The 24,697-nt window shown below is 33.1% G+C and overlaps 1 protein-coding gene across 4 annotated transcripts in view; it reads right to left on the reverse strand.

Moving 5' to 3' along the window:
• Nucleotides 1-24,697, reverse strand: part of CDH18 (cadherin 18) — a 577,532-nt gene that overhangs the window by 89,933 nt on the left and 462,902 nt on the right. For all 4 annotated transcript variants that reach the window (XM_082380804.1, XM_082380803.1, XM_082380806.1 and 1 more), the window contains exon 6: nucleotides 9,662-9,849. In XM_082380804.1, coding sequence (XP_082236930.1) covers nucleotides 9,662-9,849 — 188 coding nt within the window. The remainder of the gene's footprint in view (nucleotides 1-9,661; nucleotides 9,850-24,697) is intronic.

Genomic DNA, 24,697 nt, shown 5'->3' on the forward strand with positions numbered 1-24,697 from the left:
AAAAATTTAAATAATGTTAAAACTAAAATTCTTAAATGTGCACCATATATACAATACATATACATTTATATATGGTGCAGATATTATGTATTTTAGATTTATTTACTTTAAAGAAGGGTTAATTGATCTGACGTTTATAACCCACCAAGTGGGATTCATTTCCTTCTCGGGGAATTAAAACTAAAAATGAATTGACAAAGTAACTAACATCCGTCTTGTTTGGCAGATTGCATTACTTTCAGTTGGACCCACGGATTTATCGTACTTCTTTCCTTGACTCCTCTCTCCTTAACATTAGTAAATAAGAATGTCTTAGGCTAATTCAAGAAGTCTCATCCAAATTTAAATCACCTGTTCTAGAAATGGTACACAGTTGCTGCCTATCAAGAATTAGGTGCACGGGTGTGGTCCCCTTGGCGCAGAGGAGCATGGACTGTCCAGAATCCAGGCATTTTGCTCACGGAAAGCAACACGCTTGGCAGGTTTACTACTTGTTTAGATCAACGTAATTTTTTAGACTCAATCTGCTGTATCTGGTAGACTTTATAATGACTAAGGTTCATTGAGAGTCAGAAAGACTCTCAATGAAATTTGTGGAGATATTTTTGGCCACCTCTACCCCATCAGATATTATTATCAAGCTGTGCATCCAATATGACAGGCATTTCTTTTTCCATTTTTAGCAGGCCCCCTGGCAAGTTAGATGTCATTTTTCTTAACACTAACCTACCTACTGCAAAGGTACAGGCTGTTTATGTGAACACATGGTTTCATGTTTATGATTATCTCATGTATATTTAGCTACCCCAAGAGAATGATAATCATTTTGGAGGACTTGTTTTTCAGGCAGATGGATGGATAGGACCCATCTTGAGTCACTAAGGAAAGAGAGGATTATTTCAGGTTGGGACAGGAATTTAGAAGCAGATGAATTAATGTAGATGGAAATATTTTTAACAACCTCATTTATGAAGAAAACATGGCAGTGCTAAATTGCAAGTATAGAAAAACTGGGAAGAAATTACACTATTTATTCTTGGAGACTGCAGGATTTTGTATACAATATAAAGCATGTTAATTCTTTGTTTCATATTAAAACTACAATAGTATATAGAGATTAGATTAGGATTATAATTGTTATTTTTCCTCTTACTGTAAATCCTGGCAAAGCTTTCCAAATACTTACCATTCATACATTGTAAAGAGATATTCCAGTAATTTCTTAGTAAGCTTTTGCTCCTGGGAAACTAGTTAGAACTCTGTCTGTGGGTTTCACCTTCCATAGTTACCAGCAGATTTTTTTATTACCTAAAATAGTCTATCAAAAACAGTATACCAAGACCAGTGAGACTTATTCATCTAAAACCTGGTTTTGATGAAAAGGTGGAGGAAAAAAATTAAAAGAAAAAAAAAGAAAATGTACTCAGGTTATCAGAGTACCAAAGAAAGCAAAAACATGAAATGTCTGGCTGCGAGCTTACCTAACACAAAACATACCCTTCTCCTGTCTTAAAACAAAACAAAACAAAACAAAACAAAAATGGATACAGAATAACTCCATAAATATGAGACACAGTGGGAACTTGATAAGGGCGATTATAGAGCCAGAGATGGTTTTTGCACATAATAAATAGTTTTTTCCAGCTATACTATATTAAAATTTCAACTGCCCATGCTTGTAGGTTTTTTGGGCCGGATTCTGACAATAATCATTTGGATTGAACAGATGATTAAAACAATCAAGCTGAAAAAAAGAACTGGGGAAAGAGTTCTTCCTTCCCTTTTGAGCTACTTGAAGACTCCTGGAAAAAATAGGCTCCGGTCTTTGATAACGTTCACCATTATTTACTCCATAGATCTGGCCTCACCAAGATATTTGGTGGGGGGGTGTGAGTGTTTACAATTTGAACGTAGTTCAAATCTCATTTAACAAAATTTCAGAACTGTGCCAAGTTTCCTTTTTTTTTTTTAGAAACTGCAAATTTGGATTACCAGTTCAGTGTTTAAGACGAGAAGTAGGTGAGCCTAAGGCAAAGGTGTTCTCCTGGAGATTACTAACATAATATTAATGTTTAGAGAGAAATATTCTAGGAACACCATCAGATTCTTTATTCATTTTTATAGAATTTGTTTTGGGTTTAATTCCCTGGACAAGTCTCACTTGTGGTCCAAGTTCTGAGAGTCAGAAAACAAAGCTACCAACTCATTGATGCTCGTAGTTAACAAATGCTATGATTATTGATGTCAAATTTAGTAAATTAAAATTATTTTTAATAACTTATGTGTCCGTTATCACATAGGATATACTTATACTAGGAAACTATCATTTATCTGAAATGAGAAATTAACTAGTTAACTTCAATTTTAATTTTTTTTAATGTGTTTATCCTGGTGTAATTTTAACTTCCCCAGGCAGTGGGGCTCCTCTTACTTTTCTTTAGTTACTGTTTAATGTCCTAATGCAGTTCACTGTCACTGAGTTGACTCCAATTTTCATCTTACGTTTTAGTTTCTTAATTTTATCCTATTACTCCTAGTAATTACTTTCACATATCATTGCTCTTTCTAACTTTTAAAATCATGATTTTCCCTCTTTCATATGAACACATTTCATATTACTGTAGATAAGTTATCATCTTTCTAGCCAGCTTTACATATTTGGAACATTTTAATTGTTTCTCATTAATCACTTCTACTGTTCATTAAATCACACTAATATATTCCTCCTCTGGAACTATATAACCATCATAAATAGATGGATACTGAAAACAGCATTTAGCCAAGTTGCTCTATGACTCAATTCTTCTTGGAGTTTAAGAAAGTCCTAAAATTCTGTTTTCCTAAATAATAAGAGAAGAGACTCCATAGGACCTCTCCTTGGTCCAGTTTCTGTATTGCATCATCATCCAAGTTTTCCATTGCAGGAATGGGAGGATAATAATAGGACAGATACCGACATTTTAATACATGAAAAAATATCACTTCAATTATGCAAAAAATGGCCAAATCCTGGAATAGTGACTGAAATTATTATTATTGTTTTCTGAAAAAAGGCATATTTTAAATGATAGTAGTTTGCCAAAAACTTAAGAAAAATTGCATGAATTTGAATGTTTCATCAGCTAGGCTTTCTTATTATGCCATGATTCGTGGTCCTTGTCAAAGTCCTCTCCTGGATGGTGGACATTCTGTGAAGACTGGAACACATGTATAAGCCATATTATAAATTTCTCTATGCAGAAGAGTGTCATGATCATTTAATGTGTATAATTCCAAGGTTACTGATACAAATAAATCTTACATATTTGCTCACTGTCATTTGAAGACTGGGGAAATGAATGAAAATATTTTAAATATTTTAAAATATTTTAAATAACAAATACACATACATAATATATATGAAGTATATTTATATATTCTATATTATATTATTTATATATATTTACATACTAACACATATACATGTGTGTTACGTGTGTGGATATTTCAATAGCCCCACACATATGAAAACTTACCAATAACTCATGGGTTTGGATAGCTTAACTCAACAGGCTGTTTCAACTAGTACACTAAATTATATTGTAGGAATATGTGTTAAAAACTGTTAATTAATGTTCAAAATAGTTTCAGTGGATCTATCACTCCATGGCTATGCCTATAGATGAAGAGTCAGAACAAAAGTTTGCCCAAAGCGGTCCTCTGTCAAAAGGTATTATAAATATAGTGATAGATTTCACTGAATTGAAAGTTGGACTTTCCTCTTCAGCTTCTGGCTGAGCAGGAGGACCACTTTCCAGATATTAGAATCTTATAAGAATAAAAATAGTAGCTTGGCTGATTTTTTAAATAATAAAATCTCTAATGAATGTTTAGTTTTTGTAAATAGTTCATTAGCATTAGAAACCTATTTCTTCTTATATACAAAGTGTGCACGTGTCTGCCTGTGTGTGCATTTATAATAAGTTGGGATGCCTTATTTTTTATTACACATTGTGGTTCACAGTACCAAACTTTACAACCCAATGGCAAAGAAAGTCCTGATTCTTATTCTGTCACTCAACGCAAGTCAAAGAAATGATAAAGAAAAATTCAATAAATGCAATCCACTAGAAAATTTAAAATGTGGCTATTTGGAATGGACCTAGTGTGGTTATAGCTGGAAACATTTCATATATTTTCTCTCAGGATTAATTTAAACTTAAAAAATACTGTTATAACTTTTTATGTTTACTCTCACCATCCATCTCCGATCCTTTGTTAAATAAAGTGGTATAAAGATCTTTTACACACTACAGTATAAAAATTTTTAAAAATGCAAGGTACCCAGTTGCAAAAATGTTTAACAACTACTGTGGACAGAGATACACTTGTAGCACACACAGATACACATTCATGGAAATTATCAGTACATTCATAATGAATAATTAGAATAAGTTCTTTCTACTCTATTAGATCTAGCAGATTTAAGAGGGATATGGAATTGCTGTGTTTTCTACAGTGAAAAATTAGTGACATGCCTACCTTGATACATAAAACAGAGAAGATAATTCAAAGAAAGTATTTGTGACTGAAACATCCCTGGAAATGTTGCACTGCAAAGACAAAATTAAACTTGAACTTTGATAAAAATCTTTTATAGAAGACAGAGGGGGAAGTGGATCACCAAGAGCCACGAGTGACAGCATGTGCATGTGATACCAAAGGGGAAGGAGGGTGGGGAGGGATAAATTAGGAGGATGGAATTAACATATACACACTACTATATATAACAGATAACCAACAAGGACCTACTTTATAGCACAGGGAACTATACTCAATATTTTGTAATAACCTATAAGGGAAAAAAATCTGAAAAAGGAGATAGCTAGATAGATATAGATATAGATATATAGGAATCACTGTGCTGTACACCTGAAACTAACACAACATTGTAAATCAACTATGCTTCAATAAGAAAATATTGACATCATTCAAAAAAATATACACAGGATGTGTCATTCTTTGTGTGATTATAGGTGATTTGGATAACCTGAAATAAAGGAGGGCAGTAAAATAACCACATGGAGAGGTCTGGAAAGTGTAATTAAAATTTGATGCAAATAGAAAAAGAAAGGAAGACAAGAAATGTAGATATTGAGGTATTATTGTACTTTTTTATGGTAACTTTTGGTTTTATTTTTTATTTTTAAAAATTAATTTTTATTGGAGTATAGTTGCTTTACAATATTGTGTTAGTTTCTACTATACAGCATGAATCAGCTATACATATATCCCCTCTTTTTTGGATCTCCAAAAGTTATTGAAGTAGTATTGTACTTATTAGCCAGACACAGCCTAGAGTACTATTTTACCTTATTTTATCTCTTTGTAATCATCACTTCGTAAAACGTTAAAATAAGAAAACTGAAGATTAAAAGACTTGAGATAATTCATAGATCTCTTAAATGGCATGACCAAAATTTATATTTCATCTGACAGTAAAGATTGTATTTTCCACCACCCTTCATTGACTTGAAAACCAAGTTTAAGATTTTTGGCTTAAAATATTAGGCATTGTATTTGCAGTTAAATACACTTGAAGAAGAAAAGTGATACTACAGACAATATTTGTTGAGAGTCAGGAAAGCAAATAGGATTGGAGCCTTGAATTAAAAAGAAAAATGGAACAACTGCTTATTATAAAGAAAGCAAATTGGCACATGGACCACAAGAAGAGAATCTGAGAGAGAATGCTATGAAGCCCATCCCTAGCTACAGGGTTTATGTCAGAGGAAAGAGCACATCAAGTTGCATTCATCCATATCTTTTTTTTCCCCCCTTTTCACCCAGTCAGGCTCCATTAAACAATAAATGCAAGTTATCAAAGTGTATTTACAACGTACCACACCATGGACCGGTGAATTCAACTTGGCAATTTTCTGATGAAGGCATGATATAGACAGGAATGTGCAGATGCTCCTGCAAGCTGATTTATAGAGCAGTGCTGATTTTGATCTTTGGGAAGATTAGCTGTTCTGCCTTGCTGGCTAAAGTGAGCTGCCTTAGAGATTAAATAAGGAACAGATTGGAAAGGACTGTTTTATCTGTTCCCTGCCATCTGAATGAGTGCCTCTTAAAGGTTAAAATCCACAGTTATACAGTTTAGTTTTCAAATTGTAATTATTTATAACATAAAATATATAGCAATGGAATAACTCTAAAACTGATAATCCTAATCTGAAGGATTAAGAAAATAGGTCAATGGAAACATTAATGCATTTTAGAGGAAGTGTAGACTACATTAGAAAATAAATTCAGGAAAAAAAGAGAAAGATAATTTGGGCTCATTATCAAGGTTATTTTCAGTGCATAGTCATTACCATTGATGCAATTGAAACACTTATCTTGAAAATATCTATTGAGTATGTGTATATGTGTATGCAATACAGAATAGAGAATGTTAACTACATATATGTGCACACATATGCACATATACCATTTTGCCTTCATTTTTCACAAACAGCATCAAATTAATTGAGGCCATGCAGGGTGGCAAGATCCCCATTGTCCTTGACCCCACAACATATACTTGTATTTTGGATTATGTGTGTATTCACATCATCCACCACTACCCTCACTTTTTGCAAACATGATCTAACTTCCTACTTTATATAGACAATAGTTCTCAATAGGCAAGGATCCCCCTGCTACCCACACCCCACACGTATCCCAGCTAGATCGTTGCAAACTTATCTGCAAACATTTATTTCTCCCTCTTGTTTGATTTTGTCAAAGAAGGAGGAATATTATCATAGGTTCTTTCTTTCCACCTGGGATCGAGATCCTAAATGGTCATTTTTACCTCAGAGCATCTTTTAAATTCAATTACCCTCTCTTTAGTATCCTCAGTTTCTCGTCTCTATTGACCTTTTATCCACCTGCTATAAACACACTTTCAGTCTCCCAACTTACAATTAAAATCTCCATTTTATGATGTTCTCATTTATTTGCTATTTAAAGTTTCTCCCTGGCTTTACTACAAAGCTTCTCAAAGGGGATAGTGTTGTTTTTTTTTTTTTCCTTTTAATTTTTTCTCCCATTTCCTTGCCTCCAATTTTCTCTCCACCACACTCAATTTGTTCTTCTCTTCATTGTAGCAAATAATAAATATATATATTTCATTCAAGTATGTAAAATGGGTAACTCTTCAGACTCTGAAGAGACAGATTCCTGAGTTCAATTTTCTGTCAATCAGTTTCTACATGGACACAATTCTTTATTTCTGTGATTCAGTTTGTTTTATCAGTGAGAATAATAATATTCCCTATATCATAATGTTCCAGTTAGACTGAAAGGAATGATAACAGATGTACCAGCTCAAAAAAGATTTGGGGAAAGTTCTTAAAACTCATCCTGACACAGAGGAAACACTCAACAAATGTTATCTGCTGTTACTATCTATTGTGATGATAATGATGACGTGGGTGCTGATGGAGATCTGAAAGCTGCTCGTGAGAATCACCCTGCCCCCTTTTGCCAAATCGAATGAATCTTTATAATCCTAAACTGTGTTTCAGTTCTAGAATCCTTCACATTTTTAATGACTGTCTTCCTCCTGTTCAGCATCCCTTGGGAATTTTCAATGATAAAATTCACCTCTGTTTTTTGATATTTTCTGCAAAGACTCTATTTCTTTCCTGCCTTCTGCTTGTTTCTTAAATACTGGTGTTCCCTGGGGTTCAAGACTCATCTTTCAGAAAGAGTTATTCATCTGCTTACCTGGATTTACCTGAGTGAAGAAGCCATCCAAGGAATGAAAAGCAGACAATCCTCACTTCATTTTTTAGTCCATAGTATATCCATTAATTACTCTAATGCTTATTGAATGCCTACGCAATGTCAGAAAACATGCTAGACATTGGGAATGCAGCGATGAGTTAAAAAATAGTCTTGTCCTTGTGTAGTTTATATTAACAACTAATTAGAAATACTGACATCAAGTGAGACTTTGTCACTTCCTGCTTAGATAGCTTCAATGGCTCTCCATTGGGTAAAATTTAACAAAGCCCTGTGTGCTCACCTATGCACTAACTCCCTCACTCTCTCCAGGATCAATTATGTTTTTTAGGTCCTTACTGTACCATGTTCTACTCCATTCAGGTTCTTATTGTGTTTTCTTTCCTCTTCCTGTAATGCTCTTTACCTAACTACCTCCTAAGTTTCTTTCAGTTCTCTGTTCAATCACTGCTGACTATCAGACAGCCCCAAACACCCTAGATTTTGTTTTCCCAACAGCACTGTATAACTCTCCTTCATAGAACAGTTTTATTACCTAAGAATGCATGTGATATTTGATTGGCATCTCTCCACTTCCATAGATTGGAAGCTCTATGCAAGAAGACAGTGACTTTGGTTCTGCTCAGGCTCTCATGACTCTTGTAGAGCACAGTTACTGGCACATAAGAGACACTCAAAGCTCACATATTTGTTAAATAAAGACATGGAAGTTGACTATTTTTATTAACACATTTTTGATCCAAGTTTGACAATCTCAGAAAGATTAAAATGAGATACTTTAGGTGAAGAATCAATATTTTATATAGACCAGTGATGACTACTTCTTAAGTATTTACACACTTTAAGCTCTACTTTGCAGGCCCCTTTTGTAACATACAAAAGGCATATTCATCCTCAATTTTAAATCAATATAAAATTGTGATTATTAGAATAATAAATGAGAATTTACACGTGTGAAAAGTATATACAAAACACACAAATAGATGATTAGATAGATAGCTAGATGATAGATGAAAGATAGCTAGATTCAAATAGATAAATAGATGATTGATAGATTGAAAGATAGATTGATTGGTTCACTTCGATATTACAGTAGCACATCAGAATAAAATTTCTCAGCCTGTGCTCTGAACATATTACACAGTAGAATCATCTGGAGTACTTGTTAAAAAGGCCAATTCTTTACCCCCACTCCATCCTTTCTGAATCAAAATATGGAGGGAAGGGCCTAGGGACCTAAATGTTACTAGATTTACAAGCTGAAGTTGTTAAACATTTAAAGACTGAGACATACTGCATTAGGAATTACATTTAAATCCTTCTTTGCTAATTGCCTGTGTTCCACTTCATTTTTACAAGGACATGAGCATTATGTTCTCTTAAAAGCAAAAAGCAATAGATTTAGTCCAATGACAAATTCTTATGAATAAAAAAGAATGGGGAAGAAGGTTAATGGTTTCACTAAAAGATCCATGACTGTCAAGCAAACTCGTCTCCTAAATATTGTTAGCCAACATGATGAAGTTTTTTACATTAGTTAGAAGGTCTCTTAATGCTACTTTGATTAGTGCAGCATAGAGTAATGACATTAATAGAAGAGGTATTCATGATAAATCTGTTATCTGAAAACAAAGATGGGGCAACACATTCATAGTGTATTCTATATCCAATCTTCCCACCCTACTAAAATACATTTCTTAAGAGAGGATTTAAACAGTTAGACATAATCATAATTAAAATGTAATTCATATTAAAAAGGAAATATTTGATCATTTTAATGACATGACAATATACATTATTCATACCTCTGCCAAATTTCCATTCATGGAAAAATGAGTGAATTGCCTAAATCACTAACGGTATATATATATATATTTTTTTTTACCTTCTTTAAGGAAAGGATCCCTTCTCTGGTCTCTTTGTCAGTGGAGATGGAGAATATCCCAACACCATCACCATTAATGATGGAGTATGTCATGTCCGCATTTGAACCAGTGTCCGCATCATTTGCCTTGATTTTCCCAACAGCTGAACCAACTTGAGCTGACTCAGGAACATACAGCTGATAGTGTTCTGAAAAATATTTCATATTAAACTTATTTAATGATAATAATGTTCATAAAATAATCTTATAAGAAAGGGACATTAAAATATTTAGACCATACATCTATTTATGCTTATACCTCTTTCACAAATGTTCACATTCCCCTATAGACACTTATGAATTAGACATTAAGCATAATGGACATGTTGTTACCAATTGTTTTATTGTCAAGTTACAATCATATCTATTACAGCAAGTTATTTACTATAGCAAATCTCAAATAGCTATATAAATAACAGAAAGCTTTAATTAAAATGTAATTTTATAAAGAGTTTCAACCATGATTAAATTAATGGTGATTTAACATTATACATAAATACAATTAGACCACATGGATACGTGAATATAAAACATCTATAAAAATAATTTGGGGCTTCCCTGGTGGTGCAGTGGTTAAGAATCTGCCTGCCAATGCAGGGGACACGGGTTCGAGCCCTGGTCTGGGAAGATCCCACATGCCGCGGAGCAACTAAGCCCGTGAGCCACAGCTACTGAGCCTGCGTGTCTGGAGCCTGTGCTCCGCAACAACTGAGGCCGCGATAGAGAGAGGCCCGCGCACCGCGATGAAGAGTGGCCCCTGCTCGTCGCAACTAGAGAAAGCCCTCGCACAGAAACGAAGACCCAACACAGCCAAAAATAATTAAATTAATTAATTAAAAATAATAATAATAATAATTTGTCTGAGGTAATAATTTTTTAGTTGTGGTATGATAATAAGTTTTTTTAGGTTAGTGCATCTGGTAAGTGTGTGGAGTATTCTAATTTGCTTCTAAAGGTACAATTGTATGTTTTAAAGTGCTATATGTTGCTACTGAACATCGACGTGTGTGTGTGTGTGTGTGTGTGTGTGTCTGTGTTTATTCATTATTCAACAGAGATATTTCCCAGTTCTCTTCTACAAATATATTTACACTACTTGACTTCAAGTGTTAGTTTTTAGTTCAACTGCCCTCACCAACATAACATTTCATGGGTAGAGCACCTTCTTCTGTGAAACACATGATCCCCTGAGCTGAATCATGTGCTTTTATCAGGATCTGTCATATTGCTAAAGGCTCTATCCCTCCTGATGAAGCTAATTGACCTGGGAAGAGCATGAGACCCACGTTTTTACAGGACTCCACCTTTCCCTTCACAGTTGAAGGGTAAAAGGATAGGCAGCTGATTCACAATGATTCACAAAAGGAGTATGTTCCCTGAAATGTTCAAACTGGAACTAGGAAAGAACTTCAGCCCCTCTTTGATGGCAATGCTGTGAAACATTGAAAGGGGCTTCTGACAATGGCCATATTTCCAAAATTCATGTTGAAATAACTAATCTAAGTGCCATAATAATTTTTAGAATCCTTAAAAATATTATGATGTTCCTAGGCAGTTACATACAAAATAGAACACTGTTCTGATGAGAAAATATATAGAAATGTTGCAAAATAAATTAGAACATATCTCCTAAAACTTTTTGAGGTAGTCTAGGAAGTCAAGTTCCTGGTTTCTAAAGTCTATAAGATCCAGCTAAACTATAACTTCCCATAATTCAGTAAGCCTCAGAAAGGACTTTCAACTAGCTAAAACTAGGATGATGACACTTGTAAAAAAACCAAAAAAAAGTCAGCACACAGAGATAAATAAGTAAATCACAGAACTATTATGATAGTAGTATTACAAAACACATTGTTTTCACAAAGAAAGTTGCAAAAATCTGTACCAGTGGGTCATAAAAGATTCATGGCCCAGAAAACATTTAGGTAGAGTCTTATAAGAGGAAGCATATCCCTGGAAGAAGAAGATCAAGTGCAAAGAAAGAACTGATACTTGTTGATACACCAAGTATTACAAGTATAGTAACTTTTCCCCATGCCCCGTTAGACAAAATGGAGTATATTAAGATTAGTACTTTAACATTTTATACACTTTCCGTATAGTTGAGAAGTTATGAATTGTAAACTGTGAAACAACCTTTAGTATGCAGTCTCTAAGGTGGCCCCTGATGTTTTCTACTTTTTGATATTCATGCCCTTAAGTAATTCCTTTTCCTCAAATGTTGGCTAGGCATAGTGACTCACTTCTAATAAATTGAGCATAGCAAAATTAATGAGGTGTCACTTTCAAGATTAGGTTATGAAAGGACCATGGCTTCTATAATGGGTACTCTTTCTCACTTTCCCTTAGATTGTTCCCCTGGGGGAATCCAGCTACCAGGTTGTATTGAAGCCCTACCTAGTGGACCATATGACAAATGACTGAAAACTGACAATAATCATGTTAGTAAGCTAGAAGCAAAAACCATCCCTGCCTCCCCCTAGGCAAGCCTTTGAATAAGACCATAACCTCTGCTGCTGGCTACACTGGGATCTCATGAACCTGAACCCGAGGCACCCAGCTAAGTCAAACCTAGATTTCTGATCTCCAGAAATAGTGAGATAATAAATATTGGTTGTTTTAAGCTGCTAAATTGGATTGATTTGCAATACAGCAATAGATAATCCATATACAACTGCACTGTAGTTGTCAGTGATTTGCAAAATACAAAGGACACATTTTAGTTCTTGTCATCCTGTGTCACTTTGCATAATGTTTGGGGAAATTAAAACCAAAACCATAACAAAACAAAAATCCAAACAAACAAACAAAAATCATGATAAACATTTATTCTTGGAATAATGTATTTAAATGTCTTTTAACCTCCACACCTTATTTTATAAAGAAATAAATTATTGCTGTTACGGCCAATGCTCAAGGTGAACCACTTGTCATATTCAAATTCTCAGCTCATCCTCCTAGGGGATACCATACCATCAAGTAATCACGCTCCTTGGTTTTTACCCAAAGGAGCTGAAAATTTATTTTGACATAAACACCTACACAAGACTGTTTATAGCAGCTTTATTTATCACGGCCAAAACTCGGAAGCCACCAAGATGTTCTTCAGTTGGTGAATACATAAATAAACTGTGGCACATCTACACAAGGAAATATTATTGTTAAAAAGAAATGAGCTACCAAGGCATGTAAAGACATGGAGAAACAATAAGTGCGTATTACTAAATGAAAGAGGCCAATCTGAAAAGGCTACATACTCTATGATTCCAATTATATGACATTCTGGAAAAGCAAAACTATGGGGCCAATAAAAATATCAGTGGTTTCCAGGGGTGGGGTGGGGCGAGATGAATAGGCAGAACAAAGAGGATGTTCAAAACAGTGAAAATATTCTGTGTGATACTATAATGGTGTTCATTCTGCATTATACATTTGTCCAAACCCCAAGAGTAAACCCTAAGTTAAACTATGGACTTTAGGTGATTATTATCTGTCAATATAAGTTCATCCTTGGTTAAAAAAAAAAGTACAATTTTGGTGATTGATGTTGACAATGGGGGATCCTATTTAAGTGTAGGGGCAGAAGATACATGGGGAACCTTTGCATCTCCCTCCCAATTTTGTTGTAAATCTAAAACTCCTCTAAAAAAATAAAGCCTTATAAAAGAGGAATATATTTTAGAAATAATAATTAGACATGAAATTAAAGATGCTATTATACAACTCAAAAGGATAATTCTAAGTATAGTGGATATCCTAAAAGTGTATAATGAAGACTATAAAATGCCCAAACTGATTCAAACTATTAAAATGCATAATACCAAAGTATTCAAAATGAAATGTCTACTAATCACTACAAAATAGCTGATAGATAATATTTATTTATAAATCAAGAGAGGTTTAGAATATTTCTGCAGAATGTCTAAGGACTGAATGAATAGCCAGATACTTAAAATTACTCTAAATTCCAGGAGAATAACTACAGTGAGTCTCTTTTTTTAGATAGCTTTATTGAGGTACACTTGATATACAAAGAATTGTACATATTTAATGTGTACAATTTCATGAGTTTGGACAAATGCAAACACTGGCAATATCATCACCAAAATCCAGGTGTTAAATACATCAATGCTTTCCAAAGTTTCCTTGCATGTTTTTGTTTTATTTTGTTTTTTGTGGTAAAAATATTTAACGTGAGATCAACCTTATTAACATATTTAGATGTGCACAACACTGCACTGTTAACTGTAGTCACTATGTGGTACAGCAGGGCTCTAGAATTTAATCTTCTAGCATACTGAATCTTTACAACCATTGAACAACAGCTCCCCATTTCCTCTATTCTCTTTGCCCTTTACAACCACTATTAAATTATATGCTTCTCTAAGTTTAACTATTTTGGAAACCTCATATAAGTGGAATCATGCAGTACTTGTCCTTCTGTGACTGACTTGTTTTACTTAGCATAATGTTCTCCAGGTTCATGCATGTCACATATAGTAGAATTCTATTATTTTTCAGGGTTGAATAATATTCCATTATTATTGAATATATACCAAAACAAACTAGATATAGAAGGAAGATACCTCAAAATAATAAAAGCATATATGATAAGCTCAGAGCTAATATCACACTCAATGTTAAAAAAATAAAAAGTTTTCTTCAAAGATCCAGAAGAAGGCAAGGAGCCCATTCTCACCTACTTCTATTCGACATTGTACTGGAAGTTCTAGCCAAATAAATAAGGACGAAAAAGTAAAAGGGATACAATGAGAAAGGAAGAAGAATTATCTCTGTTTGCAGATGACATGATCTTATAGGTAGAAAACCCTAGAGACTCCATAAGACAAAAACAAAACCAAATAAACAAATAAAAATCCTGTTAGAATGAAGAAACAGACTCAGTAAAATTGGCAGTTTTCAAAATCAACACACAAAAATCAGTTGTGTTCCTATACACTAACGATGAACAACTCAAAAAGGAAATTCAGAAAACAATCCTATTCACAATAGCATTGAAAATAATAAAATACTTAGGAATAAACTTAAGCAAGGAGATATAATCACTGTGTACTAAAAACTACAAAACATTGATAAAACAAAATAAATTAAAGGAGACATGAATAATGGAAAGACATCCTGTACTCAAGGATTATAAGGCTTAATATTGTCAAAATGTCCATACTGCCCAAAGAAATCTACAAATTTAATGCTATGCTAGTCTAATCACAATTCCAATGGCACTTTTTCACAGAAATAGAAAAATATTATCTTAAAATTTTTATGAAACTACAAAATACCCAACATATATAAAACAATCATGAGAAAAAAGAACAAAACTGAAGGCTTTATACTTCCTGATTTCAAAATATATTACAAAGCTACAGTAATTAAACAGTACGGTACTGGCATAAATATAGACATATAGACCAATAAAACAAGACAGAGAATTCAGAATTAAACCCATGCATATAAGGTCAATTGATCTTTCATGAGGGTGTCAATAGTAAGAATATGGGGAACTGAGTTTCTTCACCAAATAGTATTGGGAAAAGTAGATATGTACATGCAAAAAATGAAATTAGATACCTATGTTACTATACACAAAAACCAACTTAAAATGAACTAACAACTTAGAGGTAAAACCTGAAAATGTAAAATTCCTAGAAGAAAACATGGGGAAAAGCTTTCTTGACACTGGTCTTGGCAAAAATTTCTTGAATATGACACAAAGCATAGACAATAAAAGCAAGAGTAGATTAGTGGGACTACATCAAACTATAAAAAAAACTTCTGCACAGCAAAGGAGACAATCAACAGAATTAAAAGGCAACATATAGGACGCATGAAAATATTTGCAAACCATATATCTGATAAGGGGTTAATTTCCAAAATACATAAGTAACTCCTAAAGTCAATAGCAAAACAAAACAAAACAAAGACAATGAATAACCCAATTTTAAAAATGGGCAAAGGATTTGAGCAGACGTATCTCTAGAGAAGACATACCAATAGCCAACAGGTATATGAAAAGATGCTCAACATCATTAATTATCAGGGAAATGCAAATTAACACTATAGTGAGAGACCATCTCATAGCTGTTAGGCTGGCTATTGTTGAAGAACAAAAGATAAAAAATGTTGGCAAGGTTGTGGAGAAATTGGAATCCTTGTACACTGTTGGTAGGAATGTAAAATGGTGTAGCAACTATGTAAAACAGTATGGAGGTCCCTCAGAAGATTAAAAATAGAACTACAATATGATCCAGAAATCCCACTTCAGGCTATATATCCCAAAGAATTGAAATTATGATCTCAAAGAGATGTCTGTATTCTCATGTTCATTACAGCATTATTCACAATGGCCAAGATATGGAAACAACCTGAGTGTCCATTGATAGGCAAATGAATAAAAAGAATGAATAAAGAGCCTGTCTAATAAGATAAAAAATACCAGCAATTTGGAAAATAAAACTACTGAGTGTGTATGTATGTATGTGTGTGTATATGATATTCTAGTGAGATAATTATAGGATTACTAAAAGAGGAAATTAGAAAAAACAGAGATATTATGATAAATGGAGATGAACTCAATGAGCATTGGATGTCTCTGACAATAAAGATCACTAAGTATATAAAAATAGAGTTACTAGGAATTAAATAATTTCAAGGAAACCAAGGTCTTTGGGACCCGGGATTTTTTAGAGTAGAAAGCATATTCTAAAGAGCCCAGTGTGCATTTAATGCTCAAATATTTTATTAGTATTTGTGTTTAACATAAATATTCACATGTACCTTTGAAACTTTAATCCTAAATATAATACCTTTATGTTCTATCACATTTTTAGGATAATATGATTAACCATGGGAGGAAATATATTAAATTATCCTAAAATAACAAAAGATATCAGACAAAACTTACTCTAAACACTAATTCTAACAAAACAAAAAACAAAACACATGCAACTATCAATCCTGAAGACATATAACATGTAGAATCACCTTTAAGGATTCTGACAACTGAGAGTCAATAGTCCATAAATAACTAGGTATTATCAACTTTGAATAATAATTATAATACATGAACTTTTGTTTACCTGTTATTTTATGAAAACTGGCGTTCCCTATAGGAGTAAAAAACACTTGGGAGAAACTTTAAGAGATATGGTTCAAAATGTATTTAGAAATCTTTGACTAATAGTCTAAAGTTTTGCCTTTGCTATTCATGATATAATTCAATCACATAGAAAGAGTCAGTTTATTATTTAGAAAACAATGCACTCTTATCTAAATAAGATTAACAAAGGTCATAACTCATATACATGGTAAATGATCTTGTGCCTTTCCATGTTATTTTTGCTCAGTAATTGCTCTCTCTGGGAAAAAAAAAAAAAGACACTATCTTGGATAATTTTACAGTACAGTCTAATCAGCATTTCTATAGTTGCCAAAAAATCCCTAGAGTATTCTGCTTGAGCTCAAAAAAAGGTTATATATTGTACGAGTGTTATCCAATTTTCAAAAGGAGGACTAAAAAAAAAAAAAAACACATTGAGATTTTTATTTCACACAGACACATATAAGCACACGCACATAAACATATGATATATATAAACACAAACATATTACTTGAGTGTGTGTTACATAATATCACTATTCATGTATTAGCTTGAGAGAGAGAGAGAGATCATGTATTCGTTTCCCAGAAATAAATTTTATAATTAGGTCCATAAGGACAAACACAAATTTAAAACAAGAGACTTAATTCTTAATTCTCCATGTTAAAATTAAGGGGAGAGATTTTTATTTTTTTCCCAGTTTCCTTTTCTTGGAGCGTTTACTAGAGAAAACTTGTCATGCATATAACTATATATGTGAAATATATATATTTCATAGCTAGAACATATTTATTTATTTTAAAATCTCATAATGCCATAGATATAATCATAGATCTAGTTGATATAACAAAGGAATTGATTTTAAAACGATATCTCTTATAGAATAAGTTATGGATTAAAAAAAATAAAAACCCAAATCATTTAACATGTTTTTTAAAATACAGAAATTTATGTTTCACATTATTTAGTAAGTAAAACAGTCATTACATTCCTTAACCCGTATCCCTGCTTTTGTAAAAAACAATCATATTTAATAATTATGCTGCCCCAATACACTCATAGTAAATAACTTGGTTGTCATATACACAAGCTACAACAGAACAGCCCTGGTTATTGTTATGACAGTCATCAACTGTGGAAGGGTATTCTAGCTGAATTGTGTAGCAGTAAAGAATCACTGAAAAAAAATCCTTCATGGCAAAGCAAATTTTTTGTTTGGTTGACAGTTGAAGTAGGTAATGACTTGTAAAATGGCAATACAAAAACACCCCCAAGGACTTCTCTGGTGGCACAATGGTTAAGAATCCGCCTGCCAATGCAGGGGACACAGGTTCGATCCCTGGTCCAGGAAGATCCCAAATGCCGCGGAGCAACTAAGCCCGTGAGCCACAACTACTGAGTCCGCGTGCCACAACTACTGAAGCCTGTGCACCTAGAGCCCGTGCTCCACAACAAAAGAAGCCACTGCAATGAGAAGCCCGCGCACGATAACAAAGCGTAGCCCCCGCTCACTGCAACTAGAGAAAGCCTGCATGCAGCAACGAAGACCCAACCAGCCAAAAATAAACAAATAAATTTATTAAAAAAAAAACCTCCCCCCAAACCAACTACAGTGTCCACATTTGCACCACTATATATTGTGAGGAGATGGGATATAGTTTGGCGGAGGAGAAAACTACAATCAGCCAGCTGACTTAATGCTGTTAGGTAAGCTTTTTTCCTGCATCCATAATTTTGAGATGTATTTTGGTCTTTATAATAAACAAATATCACCAGGATGTGGTTAGCTCTGGTGGTGTTTTTATATAAAAATATGTTGAGATGCTTTAATCTGAGTTCTGAGTCTCTTTTTTCTAGTCATGAAAATTTTCTTTTAAAATGTTTATTTTTTGTTGTTTTTATTTTTGAAGGGATATTTACATTCATAATTTTTCTCTCTGTCCCCTCCTACATATAAAATACCATTGGGCTTATTGTATAAAGATTTTTCTCTTCTCCCTCATTTTTATATCATTGTTTTTATATTATTATTGGTTCTTTTGATTTTTACTGCTTTCAAGACTGATCTTAATTAAGCATTTTCAATTTTCTAGAACTCCTAATTTAGTTCCTACATCTCCTTTTACACATCATCAGGGTGCCTGTTTTTTTAAATTTTTTTTTCTAAACTATTTGAACAACAATGTATCTATATCAGAAACTTCCAAGACTTCTTTACTTATTATACTGAAACTATTTTTGTTTTTATTATATTAAACATGATAATTAGTTTTCTAAAAAGAAAATTTGTTGCGTATAGTTGGCTTATCCTCAGATCTCTGGATATCTGTAAGATTATCTTCTCTTTTATTGCGGTAATGCTCCTAACTTTTCTGGTTTTGTAGTACAAAAGGTTTTTTAAAACTTTCTAATCTCATTAATGATATGTAATTATTATTATGACTATTATGTTTTTATGTTTTTTAAATTTGTCTTTTCCCTGTTTATATCTTTCGCTTAAAGAAATTTCATGTTTATGTAGTAATATTGATTGATCATTTTATGTTTAATGTCCTTGTTTTTCTTCATCTTCCCCTCTTCTAGTGCCATAAAATAATCTCATTTTCTTTTAAAGCATAAATAGCCTATGTCTTTAATCAATCTGGTAAACCTTCATGATGTCAATTTATCTACTTTTTACAAGGATGACCAGTGGTGCCAGTGCCTTTCATTTCCTAATGTATTTTAATCTGTAACTCCAATTTGGACCTATACCAAGTCCTCCAGTATATATTACACTGCTTCCTAAGGGCTCCACAAAGTCCACTAGATCTATTTTCCAAACCAACTGGATGTTGATATCTGTTTTATCAGCCCCTCCCCCATTATTTTCCCTTAAGAGTTCTTGATTATTTATGAATATGCACTCTTCCACATGAAGTTTCGGATCAGTCTAGATTATTGACTCATTCAGTAAATGTTACTTACTTGTGCCAGCATAATTTCAGATACTAAGTACACAATAAACAAAACAGACAAAAATCCTCATCCTTACAGAGTGTACATTCTTATGAGAAAGAAAATGGGCAAGATATACGACAAAACTATACAGTATGTTATGCTGTGATAATGCTAAAGATGACAGATACAGAATGTTTATTAATCAGCTGTTTATGTGCTGATTAATCACCAAAATATCTCAGTAGCTTACAACAACAAATATTTAATTCTATCTTGTATTATATGAGAACTATGATTAAGCTACAACTACTAGGTTAGGCTCAATGCCAAGTGAATTTTCATTTCAGAAAATGAGCTGAAAAGGCAGTCATTGGGAAGGCAAGATCAGGAACACAGAATGAAACCACTTAAAGGCAACTTAAAGTGGCTTATGGCATGTCTTCTCATATTCTGTTGGCAAAACAAAGTCATTGGCAAAGCACAGTTAAAGTAGCAGGGACATATATGCCACCTACAGGAAAGCATGATAAGGGAGGGAAAGAAATAATTGTGAACAAATAATACAGTCCGTTCACTGTCTACTCTCTCGACTCAAATAACTATGTGCCCCTTAGAGGTAAAATCCACTTACCTGCTCCCTGACACCCCCAAATCTCTTTAAAACATGGCACCAGTCTTGATTTCAAGACCTTTTGATATAATCATATACAATGTGGCTTTTCTTGTTCCAGAGACCACTGAATTAGAAGGACACATTATTTGCCCACCAAAAATTCAATATATAATTGGGGATGAATAAGGGCAAAATTGTTGAAATAAACACCCTGTTTAAAAGGGAAAATATGTCAGTGGCTCATAGCAATTCAGAAATTATTGTCTGCAATCATTATAAGGGTTTCTGTCCCTAAGGCTCTAAGGCTAATTTATTTTTTGAACCCTTTACAATTGCATTTTTAGCCCTAAAAGTCATGAAATTGCTAGTTTCTTCCTCTTCTCTTTCATGTCTATTAGAAAATACACGATTTTTTTTCTGAGCTGATCTCTTTCTTGTAGTATCTTATCAAATACAGCTAATAAAAATCAACTCATATTATACATTCTCTCTTAATATCTCTTCTCCTAAAGCCATGGCTTCATTAGGTACATTTTCTGCCTTCCAAGTTATCCTAGGAAAATATTTATCAAAGCAAAACACAGTCACCTTCTAGCATCCTATAAGTATTACTTCATACTTTGTTCTTCTTCAAACACAAATCCACATAATTTGTTGGTGGTGGTGCCTTGGTCAAATTAACTGGTGAATCCTAAATTCAATGGGAAAATATCTTCTAATCACTGGAAAGCATGGCAGAGACAGGGAGAGAACAATTAAATCTACCAGGGAAGGTAAGAGAGACACCAAGTATTTGAGGATGAGAAGTCAGTAAAATACTATTCCAAACAGAATTCTCTGAGGAAGACAAATGAGAATGAATGTTGTATAATGATTGCAGCCTCTGACACAAACATCTTAAGTAGTTTTCCAATGAGGTTCTCTGAACAATGAATTCATTCTTTTTGTTTTAATGTATCTTTATATCATCTTCATTTTTAATGCAATTTAGCATATTAAAGATTACTAGAATAACAGTTTTTCCCCCTTCTCATCAATTTTGAAGATAATTCTCTATTGTCATCTGTACTCTGCTTTTGTTGATGGTAACTTCATAGTGAGTTAAATGGTTTTCTCTTTGGTTTTGGAATTCTAAACTTCACCACAACACATCTAGGTGATAGTATTTTACCACTCTGTTTGGAGCTTCTAATAATTGTTTATCTAAGGATTCATGTCTGTATTTATTCTTGAAAACTCTTAGTCTACTTTTTTGTTTTGAACACTGCCTCACCATTTTCTTTGGTGTCTTCATATGAAAGTCCTATGATTCTACGTTGAAGTTTTTTTTCCTTTGGTACATATTTCTCTCTCTCTCTGTCTCTCTCTCTCTCTCTAATCTTCAGCTTCTCAGATGCATTCTGGTTAATTTTCTTCAAACATGTCTTCCAGTTTACTTACTCTGTATTCAGCTGTGTCCAATCTATTCCCCCAATGTCAATGTCTATGTTGCATCTTCTGTTGATTGATAAGTACAGTTTTTCCATTTTTCATTTCAGAGCAAGCCCTGGTTTCACGCCAGACACCTAACTCTAGTAACATCTCTAATAAATTCCTATAATTATATACTTCCTCCTTTCTCCAGGGCTAACAAGCTAAGATGCTATCTCCCAGTGTCTACATCCTGCCTTATACTCTCTCTGGGCTCTCACAACATCAGGTTGCAAATTTCCCACTTGAAGTGCAGATTCACTCACACTACTACAACCACATGAAAATATAAATTAAAATTTATTGAGGGAAAACTTATAATTACATCAGTAGCAGAATGCACATAATTCCCTAATCTCTTATTTTTCCACAGTATGACATTTAGGCTTCACAGAACTCTACAACAGAGCTTCCGTAGAAAGGAACTCCCACTCCTATAATGTTCTCTATATTTTCAAGGTCAGGAGACAGAGAGCACTACAGCACCTAGGCAAATATGCAAGAGGGGAAGCTCCCTAGCTGAAGAGGTGGCTATATTGGAAAGAAGGAGCCTCTGAGTTCTATAGCTGGTGTCAGCTTATAGAGACTAGACTTGTCATATCAAACAAGTCTTCAAATTGGTTTTCCTCATTCCTCTAAATTTAAGCTCCTTTTTAATATTAGCTACCTAATTGTTGTCAAAATGTTGATTATGTATACACCTACATTTCTTTTTTGGTAAATATCATGAAGGTTGGTTCACTCTTGGCAACTATAAGATATGTTCCATGGAAAAAAATTAGAAAGTGTGTAGAGACAATTTTTTCTATGAATGAAACGTCTGTTACACCAAATGCCTAATACAGAGTCTATAGCATTTTTGATGCCTTAAATTCTTTTAAGATAGAATTTCTCCTTATCTGGGAAAGTTAAATATACTGGAACATTTATGATTTAAATGCCTGGATGTGAAGCTTAGACTTGCTGAGCTATGAGGTGGTGCAATGTGTATTATTGAATTTTAGGTATCAAATTGTTCATAGTACATTAGTAGTGTCTTTTTTTTCTTAGTTTGAATATATGTGAATAATTTCTAAGTGATATTCTACCTCATTAGCAAGTTTTAAAGATACCTGTAAATAGTGCTAATGTTACCTATTTTGGTGTTAAGACTACATAATTTTATGTGACATAGAGATACAGATATTATTTCATATTTGTTTCTGAATATTCCATAATTTCATATGCCATATATGAAATATGGCAAATAATTTTCAAATAATTTCAAATAATTTCTTAGACTCCATCATAAAATGTTAATGATTAGCTGCAGTACATTTAAGAAAGGAAGACTTGATGGGAATAATAAAAGAGAATTTGGTTCATTGAAGCTTGTCCCTTTTAATATACTTTTTTCCCAGAATAGTCTTGATTCTAATTGCTTTTTAAAAGACCTCGTACCTTTGCTTCAGTAGCTTTACCAGGTGAGCAAATAAGTCATTTCCTAAGATTAACCCCATGCCCTAGCCTATAAGGACTGTAATCAACTGATCATTACATTTATTCCAACTAGTTAATATTTTTATTACATAAATAATATTTACTTGGGAAAGTCACCACCTTTACACAAGATACATATTTATTTATAGATGATTCTGGGAGAAAGTTGATTGACACGTAAGTGGTTAAGATACTGTAATATGATTTATCCAGGATGTCTGACATCATAGGGTTAACCAGAGAGTTTCAAAATCTCTACATTAAACTGTTTTATGCAGATATAGTATACATTGGAAATGCTACTTTCAAATTTAAAAAAAAGACACACAAGGAATCTGGGATTTCCCTGAATCTAAGACACTTATATTGAATACTAATCATTAAGAATTATGTTAAGCTCTGCCTGAAATGTTTTTAATACGTGAATAAAATAAAAGACTAATTCTACAGCTATTCAAATGCCACACATTAAAAGGACAATTGTCCTATATCAGAATATTCACTGTAATTGGGAATAATACCTTTAAAATTGTTTAACCTACATTCTGTGTTATTACGTGTCAACATGCAGCATTGCAAAGCTGATTCTCCTGTACAAATTTTTTTTCTTCAAACTAATGATACAATGGGCCACTTTTTAACACTCTCTCACTTTTAATCATAAGCATGACTCATAAAAAACTGAAAAAACTGTAAACTTATAAATCCCAACTGAAAATCATTCCTACTTTTTTCAGCATTCTATGAAGAATTAGAAATTGATTTATAAAGACTAACTAGTAATAATCAAATCATTTCTAAGAAATATATGCCCATGTCCATAAACACACATATCTATACAAAACAGAATAAGTAAAGAAAAAAAAATCAGCCTACAACTCTGTCATAGCATACAGCCAAATAGATAAAAACAAATCATAAAATGATTGATGTGTTATAACCAGTTAGTTTCTAAATAGGCAATTTCAAATTATTCCAAAATATCCAACCTTAAAAGAATTCCACAAACTTATTTATTTATAGCTGTTATCTTGTCTGAAAGAATATTCTCTTCAGGTGTACGCATCTTGTTTAATAGAATGAATATATAATAAAATAATTTTTTCAATTGTTTTTATTTTGTATATTATCTCATAACATAGATAAATATATTTTGTCTTTAATAAGGTTGAATGAAAAACTATTTATAATAGACCAATAACTTGCCTGTTTTACTATTAATTAGAGAATTCCAGCTCTCTTTCAAAATGTATACTTTCAATTTAGCCAGGTTAAATATCAAATTGGTATACTATTTATTTAAGTATCTTCCATGATATTTCAACTTAAACAAATGGAGTGGTCTTTCCGTTCTGGACTTGATGGAATTGTATATAT

Source organism: Balaenoptera borealis, assembly GCF_965194805.1.
Source record: "Balaenoptera borealis genome assembly, chromosome: 2".
Taxonomy (NCBI): Eukaryota; Metazoa; Chordata; class Mammalia; order Artiodactyla; family Balaenopteridae; genus Balaenoptera; species Balaenoptera borealis.